At 45.9% G+C, this 21,299-nt stretch overlaps 1 protein-coding gene across 1 annotated transcript in view; it reads right to left on the bottom strand.

Annotated features, from left to right (window-relative positions):
- Nucleotides 1-21,299, bottom strand: part of IYD (iodotyrosine deiodinase) — a 303,802-nt gene that overhangs the window by 158,178 nt on the left and 124,325 nt on the right. The window contains exon 2 of the mRNA XM_085612483.1: nt 12,263-12,451. Within this exon, the coding sequence (XP_085468609.1) occupies nt 12,263-12,451 (189 nt within the window). The remainder of the gene's footprint in view (nt 1-12,262; nt 12,452-21,299) is intronic.

Raw genomic sequence — 21,299 nt, 5'->3', positions numbered from 1 at the left:
CAGCCCCTGTGGTGACAGCTGAAACATGTCAAGCCAGAACATCTGCACCTGCGACTGCCACCACCACTATCACCAACACCACCCTCACTCCTGAACCCTCATATCAAGCCAGCACTCATTTAAAAAAATGGACCTAGGTCTCTTTTACATAAACACCTCTACCCCTTCTCCCATCCCACAAATTAAATTAGTAGATTTATATAGCACAGCTTATCAAGCACTGGTCTCCAAGGAGGTACTGGATGTTCTGAGGAACCTCTTTGTGGGGCTGACAGTATTGTTGTACACCATTTAGGGTGCCAGTCAGCAACTGGCTCAAGTGATTGACATCCTAGGTGACAAGTGCTCTACCCTGTCTTCCATACAGAGACGTTCTGTCTCTGGTAGTGCCTTCTCTGAGATCAGTGCTTACGGCACAAATGCTCCCATACCGTCATCTGACCCCAGACCAAAACCCACCCAAAACGTCATGTCATACCATGCCATGCTAATGTTATGTTAATTTGTATAGTGCACTATCCTGGTGCTGAGCAGGGTCTGGGTGGTTGGTAGAAGGAGATGCGACTGGTGAAGTAGATGGTGCCCAAGGTGTGTAGTGCCGTGAATGTATGAGGACTTTTAAATGAGTGTGTTTGTGTATCGAGAGCCAGAGGAGCTCACTGAGATGTGATGTGATGTGAATTCTGTGTGGGAGGCTAGGGATGCGTCTGGCTGCAGATTTCTTGATGGTTTGTAGTCTTCTGGTGAGTTGCTTGGTGATCCTGGTGTAAAGGGTATTCCTGTAGTCCAACTTGCTGGCCACTTGGACGATTGACAGTTTTTCTGGTTTTGCTTGGGAGCCATTTGACGATTCTCTTCAGCATCTTCAGAGTGTGGAAGCAGGATGTAGTGATGATGGTGTTGACTTGTGCAGTCATGTCCAGTTTGCTGCGGATGATAATTCCGAGATTCCTGGAATGGGTGCTAGATATGGGTCCAAGTTCAGTTGGCCACCAGTTGTAGCCCATGTTGAGGTTCTTTGCCCAAGATCACTGTTTTGTGTGCAGATGACATTGGGCTGAGGGACCACATATGCTTTCAAGATGGGGGGGCTGAACGATGAACATGCAGCATTCGGCAAATGAGTTTGCAGGCTTTAGAGAAATAAGGTGTCACCTGAAAATGTGTGTTCTAATCATTAAAAAGGAGCTGATTCACTGGAGAGCGAGTCTTTGGATGCCAATTTTGTGCAGGCGTCTGATGAGGAAGGGGTGTGAGACCATGTCAAATGGTATTGATAGGACCAGAAGAATGAGGGCTGCAGTGCCTCCTCTATCTGGAACCATGCAGATGTGATCTGTGGCACAATGAGTCCTATGTCTGTACGTTGGTTGGGCATGAATGCGGACTCAGTGGCATCGAGGAGCTTGTGTTTTCTGAGGTGGTTAATGAGATATTGGTTGATTATTTTCTCTAAGACCATGACCCGGTTTTATAGAAGGGAGATAGAATTGTAGTTGGAGAGCATTCCTGGGTCGGCTGATGGTTTCTTGAGCAGGGGTGTGACGGTGTATGTTTCCAGGTGTCATGGATTGTGGCTGAGTCGACAGAGGCATTGAGGATGGGTGTTAGTGCTATGATGATCAGCAGGATTCCGTTGGTCAAGGTGTGGTGGGGGCAAGGATCAGATGTGGCCTCCAAGTAGACACTCTTCATTGTATCGATGATTTCGCCAGTGGTGATAGCGGGCCACAAGTTCAGGGTTCTTTCTTTGCCATGATGGGAAGTTGAGTTGTGACAGTCAAGGGATCAAAGTGTCCCCAAATTCTCGGGGTTTCCTTAAATCACCTCATGACCCAAAACACTTCCATGCCCATAAACATTCCTCCCCAGAAACAACATGCACTATCCCACCGAAAAAAAATAAAAAAATCCCCATCCCAAAAAGTAAGTGCACGGACTAACATCTGCTCCAAGAGGATGGAGAGTTACCTGAGGATGACATTATTTCAAATTTTGGGAGGCAAGTGCAACCCCTGGAGGCAATTGTACATAAACTGTAATAAGACAACATTTTTCAGCCTCACTCTGGACTTTTATTCTTATACATTTTTTATATAAGAATATTTAATTACCCGGAAAAAGAAGATTTAAATTTTTCCTTTTTTAAACAAACGGTACACTGAAAATTGTATGCCATTTGTTTACGTGTAAATATTTATTGTTGTTGAAAATGTTATAATGTTTGCCATTTGGGAATGTCGATTTCGAGATGCTGCTTATGTTAACTTTTTACTGCACTTTACAGGTCTTGTGATTTCCTATGTGTTGCATTGTAGTTCATTCCCTTTACCGTGTTTGTTAAAAAAGTGGTGTTGTAAGGGGCTAGTTTGCGTGTCATGCAGAGTGGAAGTGTGTGTGTCAAAATGTTAACTTTCAAATTGAACCAAATAAACTGTATTCAACAGATTAAGTCATAAAGCATACATAAATAAAACAAATACAATTTCATTTGACCACTATAAAACTATTAAAGTGCATTTGGAAATTTAGTAGGGTTGTGGTGGCACAGCCTGTTTAAAAGAAATACAGTGTTTCATATCAAAAATTTGAAAACAAATGGGGGAGGAATCAACAATAGCAAAAAGGGAAGAATCAGATATGGAGATAAATTGTTATGGACCGAGTCAGTGAAGTACAGTACTGGAAAAAACACAATCCAATACATTTACATTTACCATCAATATTGAATTTTACAGGCTCAAGACAAGTAAGTTATTTCAGGCAGCTCTTATTCTAATCACCTACATCCACCCCAAGAACTTCCCAATGGTACAGATATAAGTTAGGTTCGGATCTGATCTCAGGATCCTCAAAGTAGACCAACTACATTCCCTAGCATCTTACAGAGGGTTTCAATCCATCTCTGGTGGGGTACAGTATATCTTGGACAAGCAAACAACACATGGCTAATAGTTTCTTTGGAGATCTCACAAGTAGGGCACAGAGGGCTGATATTTAGGGTCCATTTACTGGTAGGTTTCCAAGGAAAGGGTGCCGGCACTAAATTGGAAGTAAAGCTTCCCATTCAGGGGGACTGTCATAGCATCCCAATACAACTCCAAAAGACTATTTGATTTAAAGTCTAAAAACGTACCACTTAGGGAAGAGTTGACAGCTGAGGTAATGACCAATTGTCTAACCCAAAGCCAACAATGTTTCTTTAAGGAGACTGCTGTGATTGATGCGGCAAATGGTGGATTGTCCCATAATGTACGTAGACCGATAGATGGAAGTAATTGTTTCATCTGGCAAAAACATGGAATTTTAGTATATGATTCTGCATCTAGGACATCCGTTAGTGCCACCCTGTATAAAGTCAGTTCAGGTTGGGACCAAAGCCTTCTCCATAGTAGCCGAAGTCTGGCTTAGTCTACAACTAAATTCTTACCCATATCAAGCATCAGTGGGAGAAGAGGAGTGCTATGTGGAAGACGAGTTAGGCTTCTCAAGAACGTATTCTCAGAATTTGCAAGCAAAGTTAAATCTGAGAAGTTCCATAGTTCAGAGCCATAAAGTGCAGAGCTTTGTGCTTTAGAATCATATATTTGTAAATCTGGGGCAATGGGTTTTGAATTACAGGACCTGTGCTCTTTTAATATGGCACCAGCCATTTCTTTGTGTTTAAGGGATGAAAGCTCCACTTGGGGTTTCCATACAAGATATGAGACATGGTAACCTCTAAATAAGTGAAAACTTACACCCTCTCTAGCTGGGTGTTCCACCCCACCCCCCAACTCTAGTCTGCCCTTGAAAGTTTTAGGTTTCTGAGGGGTCATAAATTTAGTTTTAGCCGAGTTAATCTCAAGTCCCTGAGATTTACAAAAATCTTCAAAAAGAAGCAGCACTCACTATAGACCACTGGGTGTTTTAGAGATCAAGAGGGTATCATTGGCAAACAATAAAATTGGTGTTTTGATACCAGCCAAAGAAGGTGCATCCAAATGAAGACTTGAGAGCTGCTGTACAATGTAATTTAAAAATAAAGAAAATAGAGTTGGGGCCAACACGCAGCCTTTGTGAACCCCTTTAAGAATAGGAAAATGATCTATTAGCTCTCCCTGCTGCCCTCAGCGGACATGAACATAATTATCCTCATGCATATGGATGAGAATGGTCAGGAGAGTCAATGACATGCCCATACAAAGGAGGACATGCCACAATTTCTTGTGGGGGACCAGGTCAAAGGCCGATTTAAGATCAACGAAGGCAACATACAGGCTGCCTACCCTGATCACGGTCATCTTCCAGTATAGAAGAAGGAAGCAAAAGACTTGATCCATAGTGCTTACCCTCTTGCAGAAACCAGCCCGGAAGGGGGACAGAATATCATTGTAATCTTTCCAGCAATGTATTCTACCCAAAAAAAGGTGCACAAATATTTTCTGGGCACAATCAATTGAACTGATTGGCCTGTAATTGAATGGTAAGGCTTTATTGCCTTTCTTGTGTATTGAGATGACTTCAGCTTCCTTCCAGGATTCCAGAATATGGACACCCCCAGCCATGGCATTTGCCAGAAATAGAAAATACATGGACAAATTCTCCCTGTCCTGTAGGAAAATGTTGGCAGTGATGACATCCAGACCAGAGGCCCTGCCTCTGGTTATCGCATCCAGAGCGAGGCCAACTTCTGCCATTTCAAATGTGAGCTTCCGCAGTGCAGAGGAGTCCTCTAGTTGCAAAACGATCGTCTACTAAGGGGGTATGCTTGGATAGTGAGTGCAAGGCTTAAAAATATTCCACCCATACAGAGGAACCTACAAAGTTGGAAGTTGAAGGCGGATGGGCCTCTCTGCCCCATTTAACTAAGGCCCAAAATTTAGTTGAATACTTGACATGGCAAGCCTCTTTTAGGTCCTGCCATCTCCCATCATCCCTTTCCCTCTTGGCATGGACCTGGGCCAGTTTTTAGGTCTTCCTCGCTGAGTGGATATGGGAGATGTCCATAGATTTTAGTGCCTCACCTAACTGACAACGTAAGCGCCTGCACTCCCTACTATACCAGGTTTTGGTTTTAATTTGGCATTTCCGGATTTTATTGGCGGGAATAGTGAAATATGTTAACATTTTAAATATGTTAAATAAATTGATATATTGGGTAGGAATATCAGCTATGGTAGCTATCCCTTTGTCACTTACGGTGCTTTTGTTCATCTTGGCTAAGGCTAGGTGTTAATCAATGGCAATTGTTGCTAGGCAATCAGGGGTCTATAGTATCTGTGACCATTTAAGGTGAGGTATGTCATTAGAAGGGTCAATCTCTCTTGTGGTAGCTGCAAAATGGTGTTGACTCTCCAACCTCAGGCAAAAAGATGTCATATTAAGACACAAGGGATTGTGTTCACTTTCATCCCTCTGATTCACAATCATGTTGCTTAGGCATGACCAATGATATAGAGCAATTAAAATATAATAAATGCAGCTTGAATAAGGTGAAAAAGTACTAGGCCCCTTTCTATCAGATTTAGTTCTTCCATTCGCAGATCTAAGCCCATATTCCAATGTTAGTGACTTTAACTGAAGGGCTGTCTACGTCCATTTGTGGATCTGGGGCAAGTCAAGTTGCAGTACTCCCCAAGTCACATCTTCTTCCACTTCCAGATGAATATCATCCATATTTAGGGGATCAAAGGTGGAGTTAAAATCGCCTGCGATTATTAAGTACGCTTTCCCTCAATATTTCTCCAGATGTTTCGCTAAGATGGAAATCATTTCTGATCTTAACTCCGCCTTCACCTCCCTGGCATAGACATTGTATATATCGATAAAGTTTAAATTGCCTAGTCTAATGCGAACTGCGAAGATAGCCGCACAATCTGTTTTCACCTGTTTAACAGTAAAATCTAAGTTTAATCTAATCCATGTAATTAGACCACCTGCTGATCATCCTGAGGATTCAAGTGTAGCAGGAATCTAGAAGTTAAGATAGCCTAACTTAAAGACAAACTCCAAAGCCCAGGTTTCCTGCAGTAAGAAGATGTCTTTTGAGTCAATATATGTATTCCAGTCCGGGAAGTGACTTTCGAACTTAAACCAGCCACGTTCCAAGATATGATGGAAGCCGGTTCCACAGGCTGGGGAGCAGTAAGGGAGGAAGGAAAGTTTACCATCTGTATAGCCTCGCAGGTGGGAGATAGAGGGAGAGGCATTATATTGGAATTTCCAGAAAAAATAACAGAGGGGCAAACATTTTGTGTTGATTGCAAGATGTATCTACTTCCCACAAGGGAGATTCTCTTGAATTTAAAATGGGGGGAGGGGGGTATTCCCATCTGTGGTTGAATTCTGATCCTGATATCTGTACTTGAAGCGGATATTGTAGTCACTAAGGGTAGAGGTCCTTATGTCAAGTGCCACTAGAGCATACACTAGGTTTCTGCTGGGGAGAATTAGCTCGATGGTGACATAATTGGTACCACTATGCAGGTGCCTAGATGCACCTAAGATGTGCTCTTTTATTAGGGAACAAGAGCCTCTTACCTTTCGAATCCCAGTGTATGCATTTATTTATAAGTGAATCCTTGCCTTCTTTGTTACACATCTAGCTAAAATTGAGAACATTAGTCATGAATATTGGGCATCCTCTTTGTGGAGCTGGTAGGCTTTCTGTAGGCTACAATTTGCCATGCAGCAGGTTGCTGTTTGTAGTCTACAGGCTGCATAGTGACAGATGAAGATGCGATGGGTCGAGCAGAGTGATTATTTAAAAGCAGGTAAAGGGTCCTCCACTGTTTCATCAATATTGACTTCTCCTGCATTTTGGGGACAGGTCTATGCTCTTTGATCAGGGACAGGTGGCTAGGGCCAAATAATTTAGTGGCCTTATTTAAAGAATCCCATGTAGGCTAGGCTTTGTTGGCACAACAGTATCAATGGTGGTATTTTTTGACAGCAGATATTTCATTTAAGAGGGTGGATAAATGAAGGACCATTGTTTTAAGTTCTTCTATCAAGTTTTTGAGTCCAGAGATTTGATGTGTTACGGTAGCCAATTCACCTTCAGAAACTAAGGTATTAAATTGTGCCACGCTAAGACTTTTGGGCCCGATTCACAAAACTAACTTAAGACAAAATCCTAAACTTACTACCATTTACTCATTTTGGTATTCACAGAAGGCACTTACTCATTAATGAGTAAGTGCCTTCTGTGAATAACAAAATGAGTAAGTGCCTTCTGTGAATACCAAAATGGTAGTAAGTTTAGGATTTTGGCTTAAGTTAGTTTTGTGAATTGGGCCCATTGTGTGGCAAAAGTGGTGAAGCAGTGTGAGTCTGCACTTCAAGGGGGAGAAGTCTATTGTTACAAGGAACTGAGATTGTCTGTGTGTGTGATCATATTCGACATGCCTGACACATTTTTTAAGTCTGTGACAGGTTTGTTGGAGACTTCAATTGTATCTTTTTGTGGTGTTCCCTTAGGATGGCCTTTAAAAAGAATTGATATATTTGAAGCGTTCCTGCTTGCCCTCAGTGCCTGACCAAATGCTTGATTTAAGATCATGCGGGCAGTTTGCCTTGGGGATAGCACCCCGGTTGACGTGGGGGACTAGAACATTAGTGTTGTTCGAATCTGGTCTTTATGCCTCTGGGGGTAATGTGTCTGAGTTAATAAGTGTCTCCACTTCCTAAATTAGCAGAGCAATCTCTTCAAATGTGCAGTTGTTAGGTTTGCTGGTGCTTTTCAGATGTTTGGTTATGCCCTATGGAAGGTCAGAAGCCTTTCATTTACCCATTTTGCAAGCACGCAATAGCTAGTCTGAGATTCCAAGAAAATCTACAATGATGTTTCAATCTACTTCAAACAGCACAGAAAAAGAGCATTAGCCACTAGAGGAAGCACATAAACAATGCACAAAACTTTAAAATCTAATAAAATAAAGATCTAAAACAAATACAAAAAGAAACTTAAACAACAAAAATGCAGAGGTTTTATCAGCACTAGTGCAGAAAGGGCAAAACAAGAAATAGTAGCCTTCAGTCCGGGTAATAATAAAAGTTCAAATGGGCAGGGTGTTGTTAAGATTAAAAGTACCTTATCACACTACGTTTAGAAAGCGTGGCCAAGAGAGATGGCCCAGCCTCCTCAGGTCTCTGACTGGCATGGGCGGGAAAGCCCTTGGCCCGGGGGTGGCCTACGCAGTGGGGCTGCAGTGTGCTTAAGTAGTGCTGATCGGGCACAGGTGAAGCAGCAAGAGGGCCTTCTGGGACATGTAGTCCCCTGCAGTCGCAGCACAATGACTCGCCCCCAACAAAAGTGCCCCCAACGATGGTAGCCAACAGGAACCTATGTAGAGAGCTTCCCAGAGGCAAGCTGTGGCCAACAATAGCCCATGCAATATTTCAGAGCAGCCCCTGTCAAGCGGGGTTACAGTGCTCTAAAGTAGCTATGATTGGTCTGGGACATGTACTCCCCTACGGTTGCAGTGCGATGGCTCGCCCCCACCGAAAGTACCCCCAATGATGGTAGCCAACAGGAACTGATGTAGCGAGTGTCTCAGGAGCAAGATGTGGCCAACAGTGGCCCGGGCAGGGTTCAAGAGCAGCCCCCATCAACCGGGGCTGCAGCGCGCTTAAGTAGTGCCGATTGGGCACATGTGAAGCAGGAAGAGGGGCTTCTGGGACACGATGTCCCCTGCAGTTACAGTGTGACGGCTTGGCCCCAACAAAAGTGCCCCAATGATGGTAGATAACAGAAACTGATGTAGGAAGCATCCCAGGAGCAAGATGTGGCAAACAATAGCCCAGGCAAGGTTCCAGAGCAGCCCCCAAAATGTTAACTTTATTATTTTGGTGTTAAAATGTAGGAATTGCTTCAGATTATAAGGTTCACATAAAGTACATGCAATACACTTAGGGCCTAATTATGAGTCTAGCGGTCCGAGGACAGCCAGACTCGTGGTGGAGAGGCAGTGGCGGTCTTGCGACCGCCACATTATGACCCTAGTGGTTGTGCCTGCATGGGACTGCCGACTCCACCAGGAAACCACCATTCCCTGGTGTTTGTTCGGCAGTCAAGAGGCATCTATATGCTTGATGGACCGCTGCGGTCCCGCCAAGTATATTACAACTTTTATCTCTGCCACTGATTTCATGGAGGTCTTTCCTCCATGAAAACAGTGGCTGAGATGAAAGAAAGAGGGCCCTGCAGGACCCCCTTGTGCCTCAAGCCTTGTGGATGCACACAGGGGGGCACAACATGTGCCCCCCTGTGTGCATGCACAGAAGTTCCAGCAAGGAATTAACTTTTCAGTCCATACAGTGTGGAACTTTTTTTGACGTTCCCATTGCGATGCCTATTTTATAGGCATTGCCGTGAGAACGCGAAAGGAATTGCCCGCAAAAGAAAAAAAAAGTCATTATTTGGTGGGCGGTACTAAGCAAATTTGGCTGGTCCCATCGCAACACCACCCAACTTGGAATCAAGCCCTAAGTGTGCCTACACCTAGGTTGATTATATGAGCACAATGTTTTGCATGTGAGTATTTGTCCTGTCCTTGACATTATGTGTAAGATTTTAAGATGTAAGGCAGCAGTGCGTAGGGTGTGGTAAAATCTACTTGGGGTGCATGATGGAATCATATGTTTTGATTTGATTTGAGTTTTAGAAAGTGCAAACATTTACCCGGTGGTCACTCAGCGCTAAAGGAGGAAGGACAGAGGGAATTAAATTAAATGGTAGTAAAAAAATCAAGGGGCATATCCTGCTTTTTTGGCTTTAAAAGCCAAAGAAGTGGAGATAAAAATATCGCCCTATCAACAACAGGGTGCTAACATGCAAAATCAATTGTTAGCACCCTTTTTCACTACGCTTCCCTTTGCATCTCTAATGAGATGCAAAGTGGGCGTTCCAGAGTAAAATAATAGGAGAAATGTCGCTAAGCGACATTTCTCCTATTATCAAGCTTTACACTAACCCTGTTAGTGACAAAAAAAGCAGCGCCGCTAACCACGGTTAACGCTGCTTTTTAACGTCTGCTAATTTTCAGACTTTGCCATGTAATCCAATGGGAGGTGGATTACATGGCTAAGTCCACCATGGGCTATCAACAAGGATATCCCTATCCTTGTAGTTTTATCGCTGCATTAGCAGCGATAACCTCCCAAAATGCCGCTATCGCTGGATTTTTTTATCGCCTAGGCGGTTAGTGTTGTTAATAACGTGATAACCAGGCGATTTTATCCAGCGATAGCTGGCGTTAAAAAAATTAACACTAAGCGCCCTTAGCGTTAATTTTCCCTGTTCCTTGTTAATATGCCCCCAAGTCTTTAGAAGTTTGCGGCAACTCCAGAGAGAAGGGGCTCATTTAATTGCCAAATTAAGCTTGTTCCAATTTTGGGTTGTGCAGACCAGAAAAATCCTGCCTCCCCAAGAAGAGAGCCTATAGGCAGGGGTGTGATGTAAATTAGTAAATAGGGATCAAGTGTAGTCTCATAATAGTTTTGTTATTAATTCAAACCACTTTTGTTTAGAGTTACTTCTAGTATTCATACATTAAAAAAAACTATTTAGTTATAGTGACTTAGCACTGTATGTTTGTCTCAGCATGCATATTATAAAAAAAATATGCATTACCTTACTGTATTGGTGTGGGTAATAAAATTTAATTAAGTGAGTATTTTATATGGGTATATTGATAGATCCATGGGCGGACAGATTAAAGTTTTGTTAGATATGCTTGGTATACATAACTTTAGGTTTAGTAGCATTGGTATTTAACATAGTGCAATGGAGTATTGACTTTCCGTGATTCCCACTGCGATGTTCAGAGTATACCACCATCGACAGAATAAGAAAAATGTAGCCGAAGAGGCAGACGAATGACGGACTCTTGTCCGACAAACTGCCATAGTGTAAATAGGACAGTAGGACCTCAATGTCAACAGACGGGTGAACAGATGGTTTTTGACACCAAACTCTAAATAGGAGTCTCGGTAGCAGGTTTTAATGTTTTGTGCCAGGTTTTCTTCAAAAAGCTGATGCAAACGAGAAGAAAACGTTCGAATTTACGTTCAGCACAAAACATGTTTTGTCATTGAATGTTGCCTGACAGTAAAGCCAAGCAGCGATTTGTGCAGCTTTGCAGTACTTAAAATTAAGGAGTGGGGGGGGAGGTTCCATGGGTTGTACATGGGCACAGTGGTGTAACGAAAGATTATGGGGCCCCCCTGCAATGTTCACAGAGGGGCCCCCACTCCACATTTTATGCGGAGGCCTCAGACCGTAGTTCTGTTCTGAGGGGGCCCCCTGCAGCTGGGCCCCCCCCGCACCGCGGGGGATGCGGGGTCCTGTGTTACGCCCTTGCATGGGCGTTTCAATGCAACCACTCACAGTTCTAGCTACTAAAGACAGTAGTCAGGGTTTTGCACCTACAAATAATGCCTCTTAGAGGCAGGTGTGAAAAGGCAGAATGCTTTTATTTCTTCAAGGTTTCCAACTTTGCATTTGTGCAGCAGCTTAAAGCACACATCCAAAGAGGAAAAGTTTCACTTGACATAGTACTTTGAAGGGATACTCTTCCAGTGCAAAACCTATACTAGACTTGACACAGACACCTACAAAACCTATGCTAGACTTGAAACAGACACCATTGAATCAAAGTGCAAAGGTATATTCCTGGCACTAGACAGCCTGACTGTGCACCAGTACTTGGGAGAGAGCAGGACAGTGCCATATCTTGGTAGATAATGTGCATGCTTGTGATTTTCCTCTCTAACGCAACGCCGCAACTTTGGTTGCTGCGTTGCGCCGCATTATTATAAATCTGGGCCTCAGTCCGGCACTGCAATCAATAATTACCAATTCTACCACTGAAATCCACTAGATGCAAAGGAGGGAAGAGGGATTAAGGGAGGAAAATGAGGATGGATTAAGGGACCAGAGAGATATGGGGCTCTCCTGCTCTCGTTTTTGCAATTTTACTTTTGGTCCGCTCCACATTGACATATTTCAGAAATATTAATTTTGCATTTTAGTCCAGAACCAAATGATCGGGGTAAATAGTCTTAAAATGTCTACTGCTTTATGCAACTTGCTTTCTTACAGAAATGAAGTGAGCGAATCTCCTTATAATGCATTGGCCACATGCACACGAGCAAAGCAGTTGTTAGGAAGTGACTTCCTTTACAATTTCCTAATGCTCTACCCACCATAAACCTTTTGGCTTTACTCTTCCTGCACCAGACCTCTGAAGACCAACACAAGTTCATTACTATGCATTACCTGCTGCTCGGATGATATTGTCAATGACCTCTCTCGGGACCGGGTCACTACTTATGAATCGGACTGATCTTCTTTTATTGAGCATTTCATAAAACTCCTTGGACCTTCTGACCATGTCATCCTCAGAGAACCGCTTGCAGGAGAAAGGGACGTGCAGCAGGTCTTCCTCCTCCTGCCACTCGTCTTCATCTGGAAAAAATGATGAGACATCATTTTTAGATCTGTCTTCTAAGAGTAAATAATTTTATGCGGCCATATTGGATCCTAGGTGTGAGGGATCCCAGATAAAACATGTTACAAACTGTAAAAGCTTGGAATCTGCCAAAGATCCTCGTGAAATACCGTCCGGTAAGTACCATATCGTTTTACAGACCATAGCACAGACCTTTTTTTTTTTTTTTTTTTTTTTTTTTTTGAAAAACTTTATTGTGCAGAGAGTCAAAATTACAGACTTGGGCCTACAACCACCAGGGCCGGCCGCTAGTTTGTGCCAGTCAATTACAAAGCGTCGCAGAGCAGCAACTGATCTCCAAAGGCACAGCAGGAATATAGAATTGTTCTCGGCAACTCAAAAGTTAGACAGGATACAGACATTTTTAAATTTTGAAGAAAACTAAAGAAAAGCAAACAAACAAAAAACAAAACTCAAGGCGAGAAACAATCGGAATGGTGCCGAGCGCCGACGGGGGGACCCCACCATACCAGATGAAGAATCAGGAGGTCACTAAAGTCAACCCGGGGGGGAGGGGAGGCAGCGGGGAAGTCAGAACCATCCGCATAACAAGTACAGTATTCCGGGAGCCCCAGGATCAGGGGGACAGAGGATTGTCAGAAGTAGCTTCAAAAGGGGGCGTGCAAATGTTACCTCGGTAGGCGTTCCATTGGCCCCAAATTTTACCCCACGCCCCAGGCTTGCCCCGGACCAGATATACCGTCTTCTCTCTGAACATGCACCAATCCATGTTCTCCTTCCACACTGACACGGCGGGAGGCCGACGGGAACCCCATAGCTGCGCGATATCCCTCTTTGCAATCATGTTCCCAAGTGCCGCCCACCGGGCCTGGGAAACGTTGTAGTCATTAGGCTCCCATACATTCAGCAAACATCGACGAGCCTCAGGCAACAGAGCGACCCCAGTGACATCCGCCATCACCGCATGCACACGGCGCCAGTAAGCCGCGACCTCACGACACTCCCAAAGGATATGAAGGAAGGTGGCACTCAATCCACAGCCACGCTTACACAGCCCATCCGAAGAAAAACCCATCACAACCAACCTAGGACCCGTCACATACACACGGTGAAGAATTTTTAGCTGGACAAGACGGAGACGGGCCGGAATGGCGACCTCCTTCGGGGAGGACAGTGCAGACTGCCAGTCCTCGTCGTCCAACTCCAACCCGTCTCCGGTCCAGGCCTCCCGAAGATGCACAAGGAGGTCTGCCCGATTATTAATTAACTTCTTATAAATTAAGGAAATCGTACTATCGGGCAGATGGCCATCAAGTATACGGTCCTCGAGTGGGGAAGCTGCGGGGATCGTGGTACCTGCCCCAAAGGCCGACAGCAGAGCGTGGCGAACCTGTACGTACCTGAAGAACTCCCTCTCACTCAACTCATACTCACTCTGAAGCACCGCAAAGGATTTGACTGCACCTTTTACCCAGAGGTCACCCACTCTGCTGATGCCAATCATATCCCAGTTCTCAAAGCCTTTCGTTGTCCAGAGGCATCCCAATCCGTCCGACGCAAACAAAGGGGTCGCTCGTGTCAGGCGCCCATTCCAACCCATGGCAACATTAGCATCCCTCCACACACGTACTGCAATCTTAGTGGGTCCCGTTAGGTTCCTCCCAGCCGCCCGAGAATAGAGTGCTCTGTTGAAGTCGCCACCAGGCAACTGATATTTATCCATAGCGAAAGCCGGATTCGGACCCGGTGCGTAAGTAGCATGGTTGATAGCGGACAGCTGGGAGGCCCAATAATACCTTCGGATATCCGGGAGCGCAATGCCCCCGTCGTACCAGGGGAGAGTCAGTTTTGCGAGAGCTATACGAGCGCGACCATCCCAAATAAGTCTCCTCTGCAAACCCTCTACCTCCCGGAAATAAGCCGCCGGAATAATGTCAAAGGAGTTCTGGAGTGCGTAGAGAAATCGGGGCAGTGACATCATTTTAAAAAGTGCAGCTCGACCGAGTGGCGACAACGGCAACCTACGCTAGCGGGCCACATCCAACTTCAAACGCCGAAGAGGAGGAAGGAGATTATGCTCATGGCGGACCGCCGGGTCCAACGATACATAGACCCCCAAGTACTTGAAACCGGATTGCGAGATTTGGATGGGAAACCTATTCGGCAGGGGGGGAAGGCCACCGGAAATGACATACACACAAGATTTGGACCAATTAATAGTCAACCCGGAGTTTTTCCCGAAAGAAGTGAGGACATCAAAAAGGACATTAAGGGATTCACGCGGGGAGGGTACAAGAGAATATCGTCGGCGTACAACGAGACTCGGTCCTCAAAGCCAGGGGCCCACTGAATACCCCTTATCGACGGCTCCCATCGGAGCCAGGCTGCGAGTGGTTCTAAAGCAAGAGCAAAGAGCAGGGGGGACAACGGACACCCCTGCCTAGTGCCCCTCCCGAGAGCGAAGGGCTGGGACACCCTCCCATTGACAACAACCTGAGCTAGCGGATCCGTATATAAAAGTCTCACCCAACTGATAAATCCCGCCCCGAAACCGAACTTCGCCAGTGTGGCCCAGAGGTATGGCCATTCGATCGTGTCAAAGGCCATCGTGGCGTCCAGCGAAGCCAAGATGGCCGGCTCGGAAAGAAACTCCGCCCTGGCGAGAACGCCATGCAAACGCCGCAGGTTGAGAGCAGTGTTCCGGTGGGGAATGAAACCGGACTGATCCGGATGAATCAAGTCACAGATAACAGCGAGTAAGCGATTAGCGAGGACCTTGGCAAGAATCTTCGGTTCAGCGTTTAATAGGGAAATGGGCCTGTATGAGGCACAACGATCACGAGGCTTGCCCTCCTTAGGAATCACAACTATAGTAGCCAGACGTTGGTCACCAGGGAGGGAACCGAGCTCACGCGACTCCAAAAACATATCGCGGAGAAACGGCGCCACTTTATCAGGGCATAATTTGTACAATTCAATGGGCAAGCCATTGGGGCCCATAGCCTTACCAGTGCGAAGGGAACGAATCGCGGCCGCAATCTCGTCGGCTGACAATGACGCATCCATGCATTCTCGATCCTCTTCAGACAAGCAAGGCAGCGCAATATCCCTCAACAGGGAACAAGAGTCAGCCACATCTCTATCAGACACCGGGGAGTAGATCACACGAAAATAGTCAGCAAAACACTCCACAATCTCGCCAGGGTCAGTCACACGCATCCCATCGGGGTTCTGAAGCACAGGGACCACGCGATTCACTCTCTCCTTCTTATCAAGCCAAGCAATCAGTTTACCCGCTTTATCCCCGACATCATACAGTCTACCTTGCTGTTCCCTGTACAATGTCTTGGCGGCATCAGTGACAAGGGATTTGTATTCAAACTGTTTCAAGCTAAGGGCATGGAGCCCCTCATGAGTAACACCCGAGTCTAGCTCAGCCTCCAACTCCAGTATTTCAGCCTCAAGCCCCACGACCTCCCCATTTCTAGCTTTCTTGGTCTCAGCTATTAAAGAGAGGGCCTGGCCCCGTATGACCGTTTTAAAGGCCTCCCACAAGGACACTGAGGACAAGACAGACCCCTCGTTCTCCAAGAAGTAGTGATCGAGCGACTTCAGGAGGCTATCGCGAGTCTTAGGGCTACGGAGATGCCAAGGGTTAATGGGGGCGATCCGCCCCGCGGCCTGCATCCCCGTATCGAAATGCAGCCACACAGGGGAGTGATCTGAGATGCCCCGGGCCAAGTGTCGAACCTCACCAATGTGGGTGGCCTGGGCCGCGGGCAGAAGGAAGTAATCAAGCCTGGAGAGACTCCCATGCGCCCCGGAGTGGAAGGTGTACTGACACTGCGTCGGGTGCATCAACCTCCAACAATCCACCAGCCCAAAAGTGTCCAAGAACCCACCAAGCCATGATTGGGAAACGGGAAGGGCCCTGGGGGGATGACGATCCAGGTCGCCGGTAGCACAGAATTAAAGTCACCACCCATGAGGAGAAGACTATCGGGGAGTTCCAGCAACATCCGACCAACATCAGAGAAAGTGGAGGTCTGGAGGCCCGGGGGGGGACATATATTGTGACTAAAGAAAGGGTCCTACCCTCCCACCTCCCAGTTAGGGCGGCATAACGCCCTCTGTCGTCAAGGATGACGTTGTCAATCTCTAGTGGGAGGGAAGACCGAACAAGAATACCGACCCCCCTGGAACCGGTGGTAAACCCGGAGTGTGCAACCAGTCGGTATCCCCACCTATTCATAGCATGACACACATTGCCAACCAAATGCGTTTCCTGCAGGAGTACAACATCAGGCGCCAGACGACGCAAATATTGTAGTACAACACCCCGTTTGATACGATCCCCCAATCCATTGACGTTCCAAGTTAACAACCTCAACCCACTACCCCCCATCCCCACAAAAGTAGCAGGAGTCTCCCCTCAGAAAGCAGGACACAGGAAACAAAGAAAGAACAAATATGCCGCCTTGAGAGAAAAAAGAACACCCCCGAACACAAACACCCCCACCAAAACCCGTTACAACTCCCCCCTCCCTGCACCCCTGCAAACTGTAAAACCACCCCAAAATGCAGTGTACCTGTCGCCCTAACAATCCCATTCTACAAAAAGACCCCGGAGGAGGAGGAAGGCCAGCCACCACCCGCCACCCTGACGAGAGCTACTATAAAACAAAATATACCAGAGAGGTAGAACCCAACTGAGTAATGTCCGAGTATCAAGGTTAGGGACCGAAAAGTCAATTCTGTAGAGGCTCACCACCCTCGGCACCGCCAGAGTGCCCCGCTCGATCGCCCCGACCAGGCAGGGAATCCAACCAGTCACTCACATTGTCCGGTCGTTCAAAAAAGAAGGTCCGCTCCTCATGTTCCACTCGAAGCCTGGCAGGGAAAAGCATCGCATACTTCAAGCCCAGGTCCCGAAGACGTCGCTTAACCCCCTGAAAGCCCATCCTCTGTCTCTGAACGAGTTGAGTGAAGTCCGGGAAAAAATTGACTGAGGAGTTTTCGAATTTCACCGGGCCGTGCACCCTCGAGGCCTGCAAAATCGCATCACGGTCCCTGAAATGGAAAAGCTTGGCGATGATAGGCCTCGGGGGAGCGCCAGGCCTAGGCTTACCGCCCGGGACACGATGTGCGCGCTCCACAGCAAAAAACTTGCTAAGTCCAGACGGGGCAAGATGGGTGAGGATTAGCTCTTCGATCAGGAGGTCAACAGACCGAGCCTCGGGATTCTCCGGAACACCTATGACGCGGATGTTGTTGCGTCTTGCCAGGTTCTCAAAATCATCCAACCGATGGGACATCAAGTCGTTTGCCGATTTCAGGGCGCCAAGGTCTGTTCGAAGTTCCGACACATCGGCCGTGAGGCTGGAGGTCGTTAAATCCAACGACTTCACCTTCTCGTTAGTTTTGGACAGGTCAGCCCTGATTAAAGTGACATCGATGGCGACCGTGTCAAGTTTACGAGCCAGGGCCTCATACTGCTGGCCGATGGTCTCCTTCATACCGGTAATGGCGCCCATAATGTCCTGCAGGGACAAGTCGACAGGGACAGATGGGCCGTCTCTAGCATCCTCCGGGGTAGTGCTGGAGAGCCCTGGGGATCCCTTGGCTTGAGTGTAGCGGTCCATAACATTTGTCTGGAACTGTCCCCCGCGAAGAGACGTCTTGGTCTTCCGCTTCTCAGGTTCACCCCTGCCCGTCATGGTGTAAGATGCACCCCGGAGGGGCCCGCAGGACCGAGTGAAAATGGCCGCTGGTAGGCCGGGCACCAGCCTGCCGAGAAGCTGGGCCGCAGGGTCCGGAGAAAGTCACGACTTGACTCAGTACTCCGTAGGGAGAAAGCAGTGATGACACCAGATTGGACTGGTCTCTGGCAGAGCGGAACAGACCCCCAGGCAGACCGTGCCAGAAACCAAAAGCGAAACTGAAAGTGGGGGTACGTCCACTGGTGAGGTCCCAATGCCGTTGTTATTCAACTACGTCCCGGATCCACAGCTCACCAAGTCCCCGGCACCGCCCCGAGATGGGCCTCGAAAGTTCAAAATGCTGTAATTTCGGTACCCCAAGTCCGATTCAAATTCTGAAAGGAGTTATGGACTCAGTCTAGGTTCACCTTCAAAGGCCCTTCCAAGAAATCAGGATATCATCAGGATAAATGGCGAGGAGTGGCGAGGGTCCGGAGAGCCCTGTGCTCACGCGACCATCTTGGATGCGTGCTAAGCTCCTCCTAGCACAGACCTTTTAAATATGGTTTGTGAGATATGAATTGATGTGTAAAGATATCAGTGTCTTCATACATTAGCAGACTTCTAAAATACTTAAAACATCAGTTAAAATGATACACTATACACCACTTTTCGATGTTATAAAAGCATGCATCACACAAATACCATGTATGTGCTGTGGATAATAAACAGTGCTGTCTCCTTTCTAATGCTACATTACCATTTTGTGATTTTTTTGTTATTGATCAGATAGGTCTACATTTTTTTTTTTTAATAGACCACAAACCACAAGCCTTTTCTAGAGATACAACAAACGTGGCCTTTGCTCTCTTATAGTTGACCAAAGAACATTTTTAATTAACAGAGACAGTCCAATCGTATTGAAACTTCTTATTTTTTTTCATTTCAGAAGATTTTTATTGATTGTTTCCAAAGCAAAGACTTACTTACAGTACAATACATAGGGGTTCTAACAGAATAGACATAGACATATCAAAATAAACAATAGGAATAGAGCAATAATTACATGATCAATCATCGTCACAAGTACACAGAATGATATGCTGTATCTTGCAGAATAGCACATGTAGTATCCCTGTAATAAGGCTATAACACTCTTTGTTCGGCTGAATCTGTCGTCGCTCACATGGGTAAAATCGAAGGGACATAGGAGAGAGTTAGTAGAGAGCCCTGGCATAAGAGGTCTTGTAGGGGGATATAGCTATAAGTGGGGAGATTCATGGAGGCTTGTGAGAGGTAAAGTAGTGGTCAAGGGTGTCCCACATGTGTCTGGAGGAAGGCCTCCATGGAGAGTTCTGGAGAGTTATATTTTCCGCTCCCCTTAGGTTAGTGATCCAGTTTAGCCAACACTTAAAGGAGGCTTTGCGGGTGTCTTTCCAGTTGTTAAGGATAGTCTTAGCTGCAGCTATAAGTAGTAAGTCAAGAAGTGCCTGATCATTACCGTTGAGTGACCCCGCTTTGAGAAAACCAAACACTAGCGTCGGGAGATCTCTACTAGGGGAATATGAAAAAAGATCATGTATGAATTTGAAAATCTTGTTCCAGAATGGTGTCACACAATCGCAATGAATTAGTAAGTGTTTGTGGTCCCCAGTTTTGTCTTTGCAATTCCAGCAGATGGGGTCCTCCCTGAGTTTATGGGAGTGGAGTCTGGCTGGAGTCCAGAAGGCCCTATGCAACAGCCAGAATTTCGTCTGTGACAATACTGAGCTGATCTTATATCTCATGGTTGATTTCCAAGTTTCGGACCAATCTTGTTCCGAGATCGCAAAGGGGGCAAGTGTCTCCCAGAAGGAAATTAGTTCCTTATTGAGGGAAGAATGTTGTGGGCGTATTAATTTATAGATCCAGGATACTTGGTGACCTAGTTTGTGTAGTTTTAATAAGTAACCCGGGAGGTAATGTTGAGAGTTTTGCTTTGGATATTGCTGATTTTATTTTTTAAAAGTTATAGAATTCTATCGGTTGTAGATTGTATTTGGCCTGTAACTCATTAAAGGAGAGGGGGTAGGTCTCATTGGAAAGTTGGTAAGGATAATAGATCCCCTTACTGATCCATGATTCATTATATAAGGTTTTCCCTTTATAGCGTATTTTATGATTATTCCAAAGAGACTCAAAGTTAGAATACTTAAGGCTAATCTCTAAGTGTTTGTCAATGCTCAGTAGGGCGGACTTAGTGTTCTTGAATATTGACTTTGAGCAGGTGACAGAATTCAGGTGTGTGGTCAGGAGGGCTGCAGGCGCGAGATTCTTAAGGATTGATTTCTCAATGTCTAGCCAAACAGGAGTATATTTGGACGGTGGCAACAGCCAGTAAGAGCCTTGTTTCACCAAGAATGCCATTTGATAGAGCTTGAAGTCAGCTAAATTGACCCCCCTAGTGTTTTGTCAAGTCTGAGTTTTTTCATACTGATTCTTGCTCTTTTCCCTTTCCATAAAAATTTCGAGAGTAGGGAGTCGATTTTGTGGTGGAATTCCTCAGTTAGTTTTAGGGGTAACATAGTGATTAGGTAGTTCACTAGTGGGGAGATCATCATCTTGATGGCCTCGACCCTTCCCCACCATGTTATAAATCTAGGTGACCATGTATCTAGAAGAGATTTAATTTTCTCTAGTGTAAGTGCTTAGTTGTGCTGGAGTGTCTCTAATGTTGTGCCACCAAACTCAAACCCCAAGTATTTAATGAATTCTGGTTGCCAGGTGGGACCTGAGTCACCGAGCACGTCCCGAGAGCTTTGAATATTTAGCGGTTTAACTTCAGACTTGTCCCGGTTTAACTTATAGCCGGAGTATAACAAGTATCTTTCTATGGTAGACATAAGAGCCTTGATGGATTCACCAGGATCTTCCGTTATCACAAGGATATCGTCTGCGTATGCGGCTAGCTTCACGCAACTTTTCCCGAAATGTATTCCCTTAATTGCAGCGTTATCTTTGATATCTGTGATTAGGGGTTCTATGGCTAAGAGGAACAGTGCAGGGGAGAGGGGGCACCCTTGTCTAGTGCCCTGTTCTAAGTGGAAGGAGTCCAACAGTGTACCATTAATGGCAATCCGGGCGGTAGGGTTGGAGTAAAGTGCCA

Source organism: Triturus cristatus, chromosome 6, assembly GCF_964204655.1.
Source record: "Triturus cristatus chromosome 6, aTriCri1.1, whole genome shotgun sequence".
Classification (NCBI taxonomy): Eukaryota; Metazoa; Chordata; class Amphibia; order Caudata; family Salamandridae; genus Triturus; species Triturus cristatus.
Note: the sequence above shows the minus strand (reverse complement) of the source record. Positions and strands in the feature narration are given on the sequence as shown.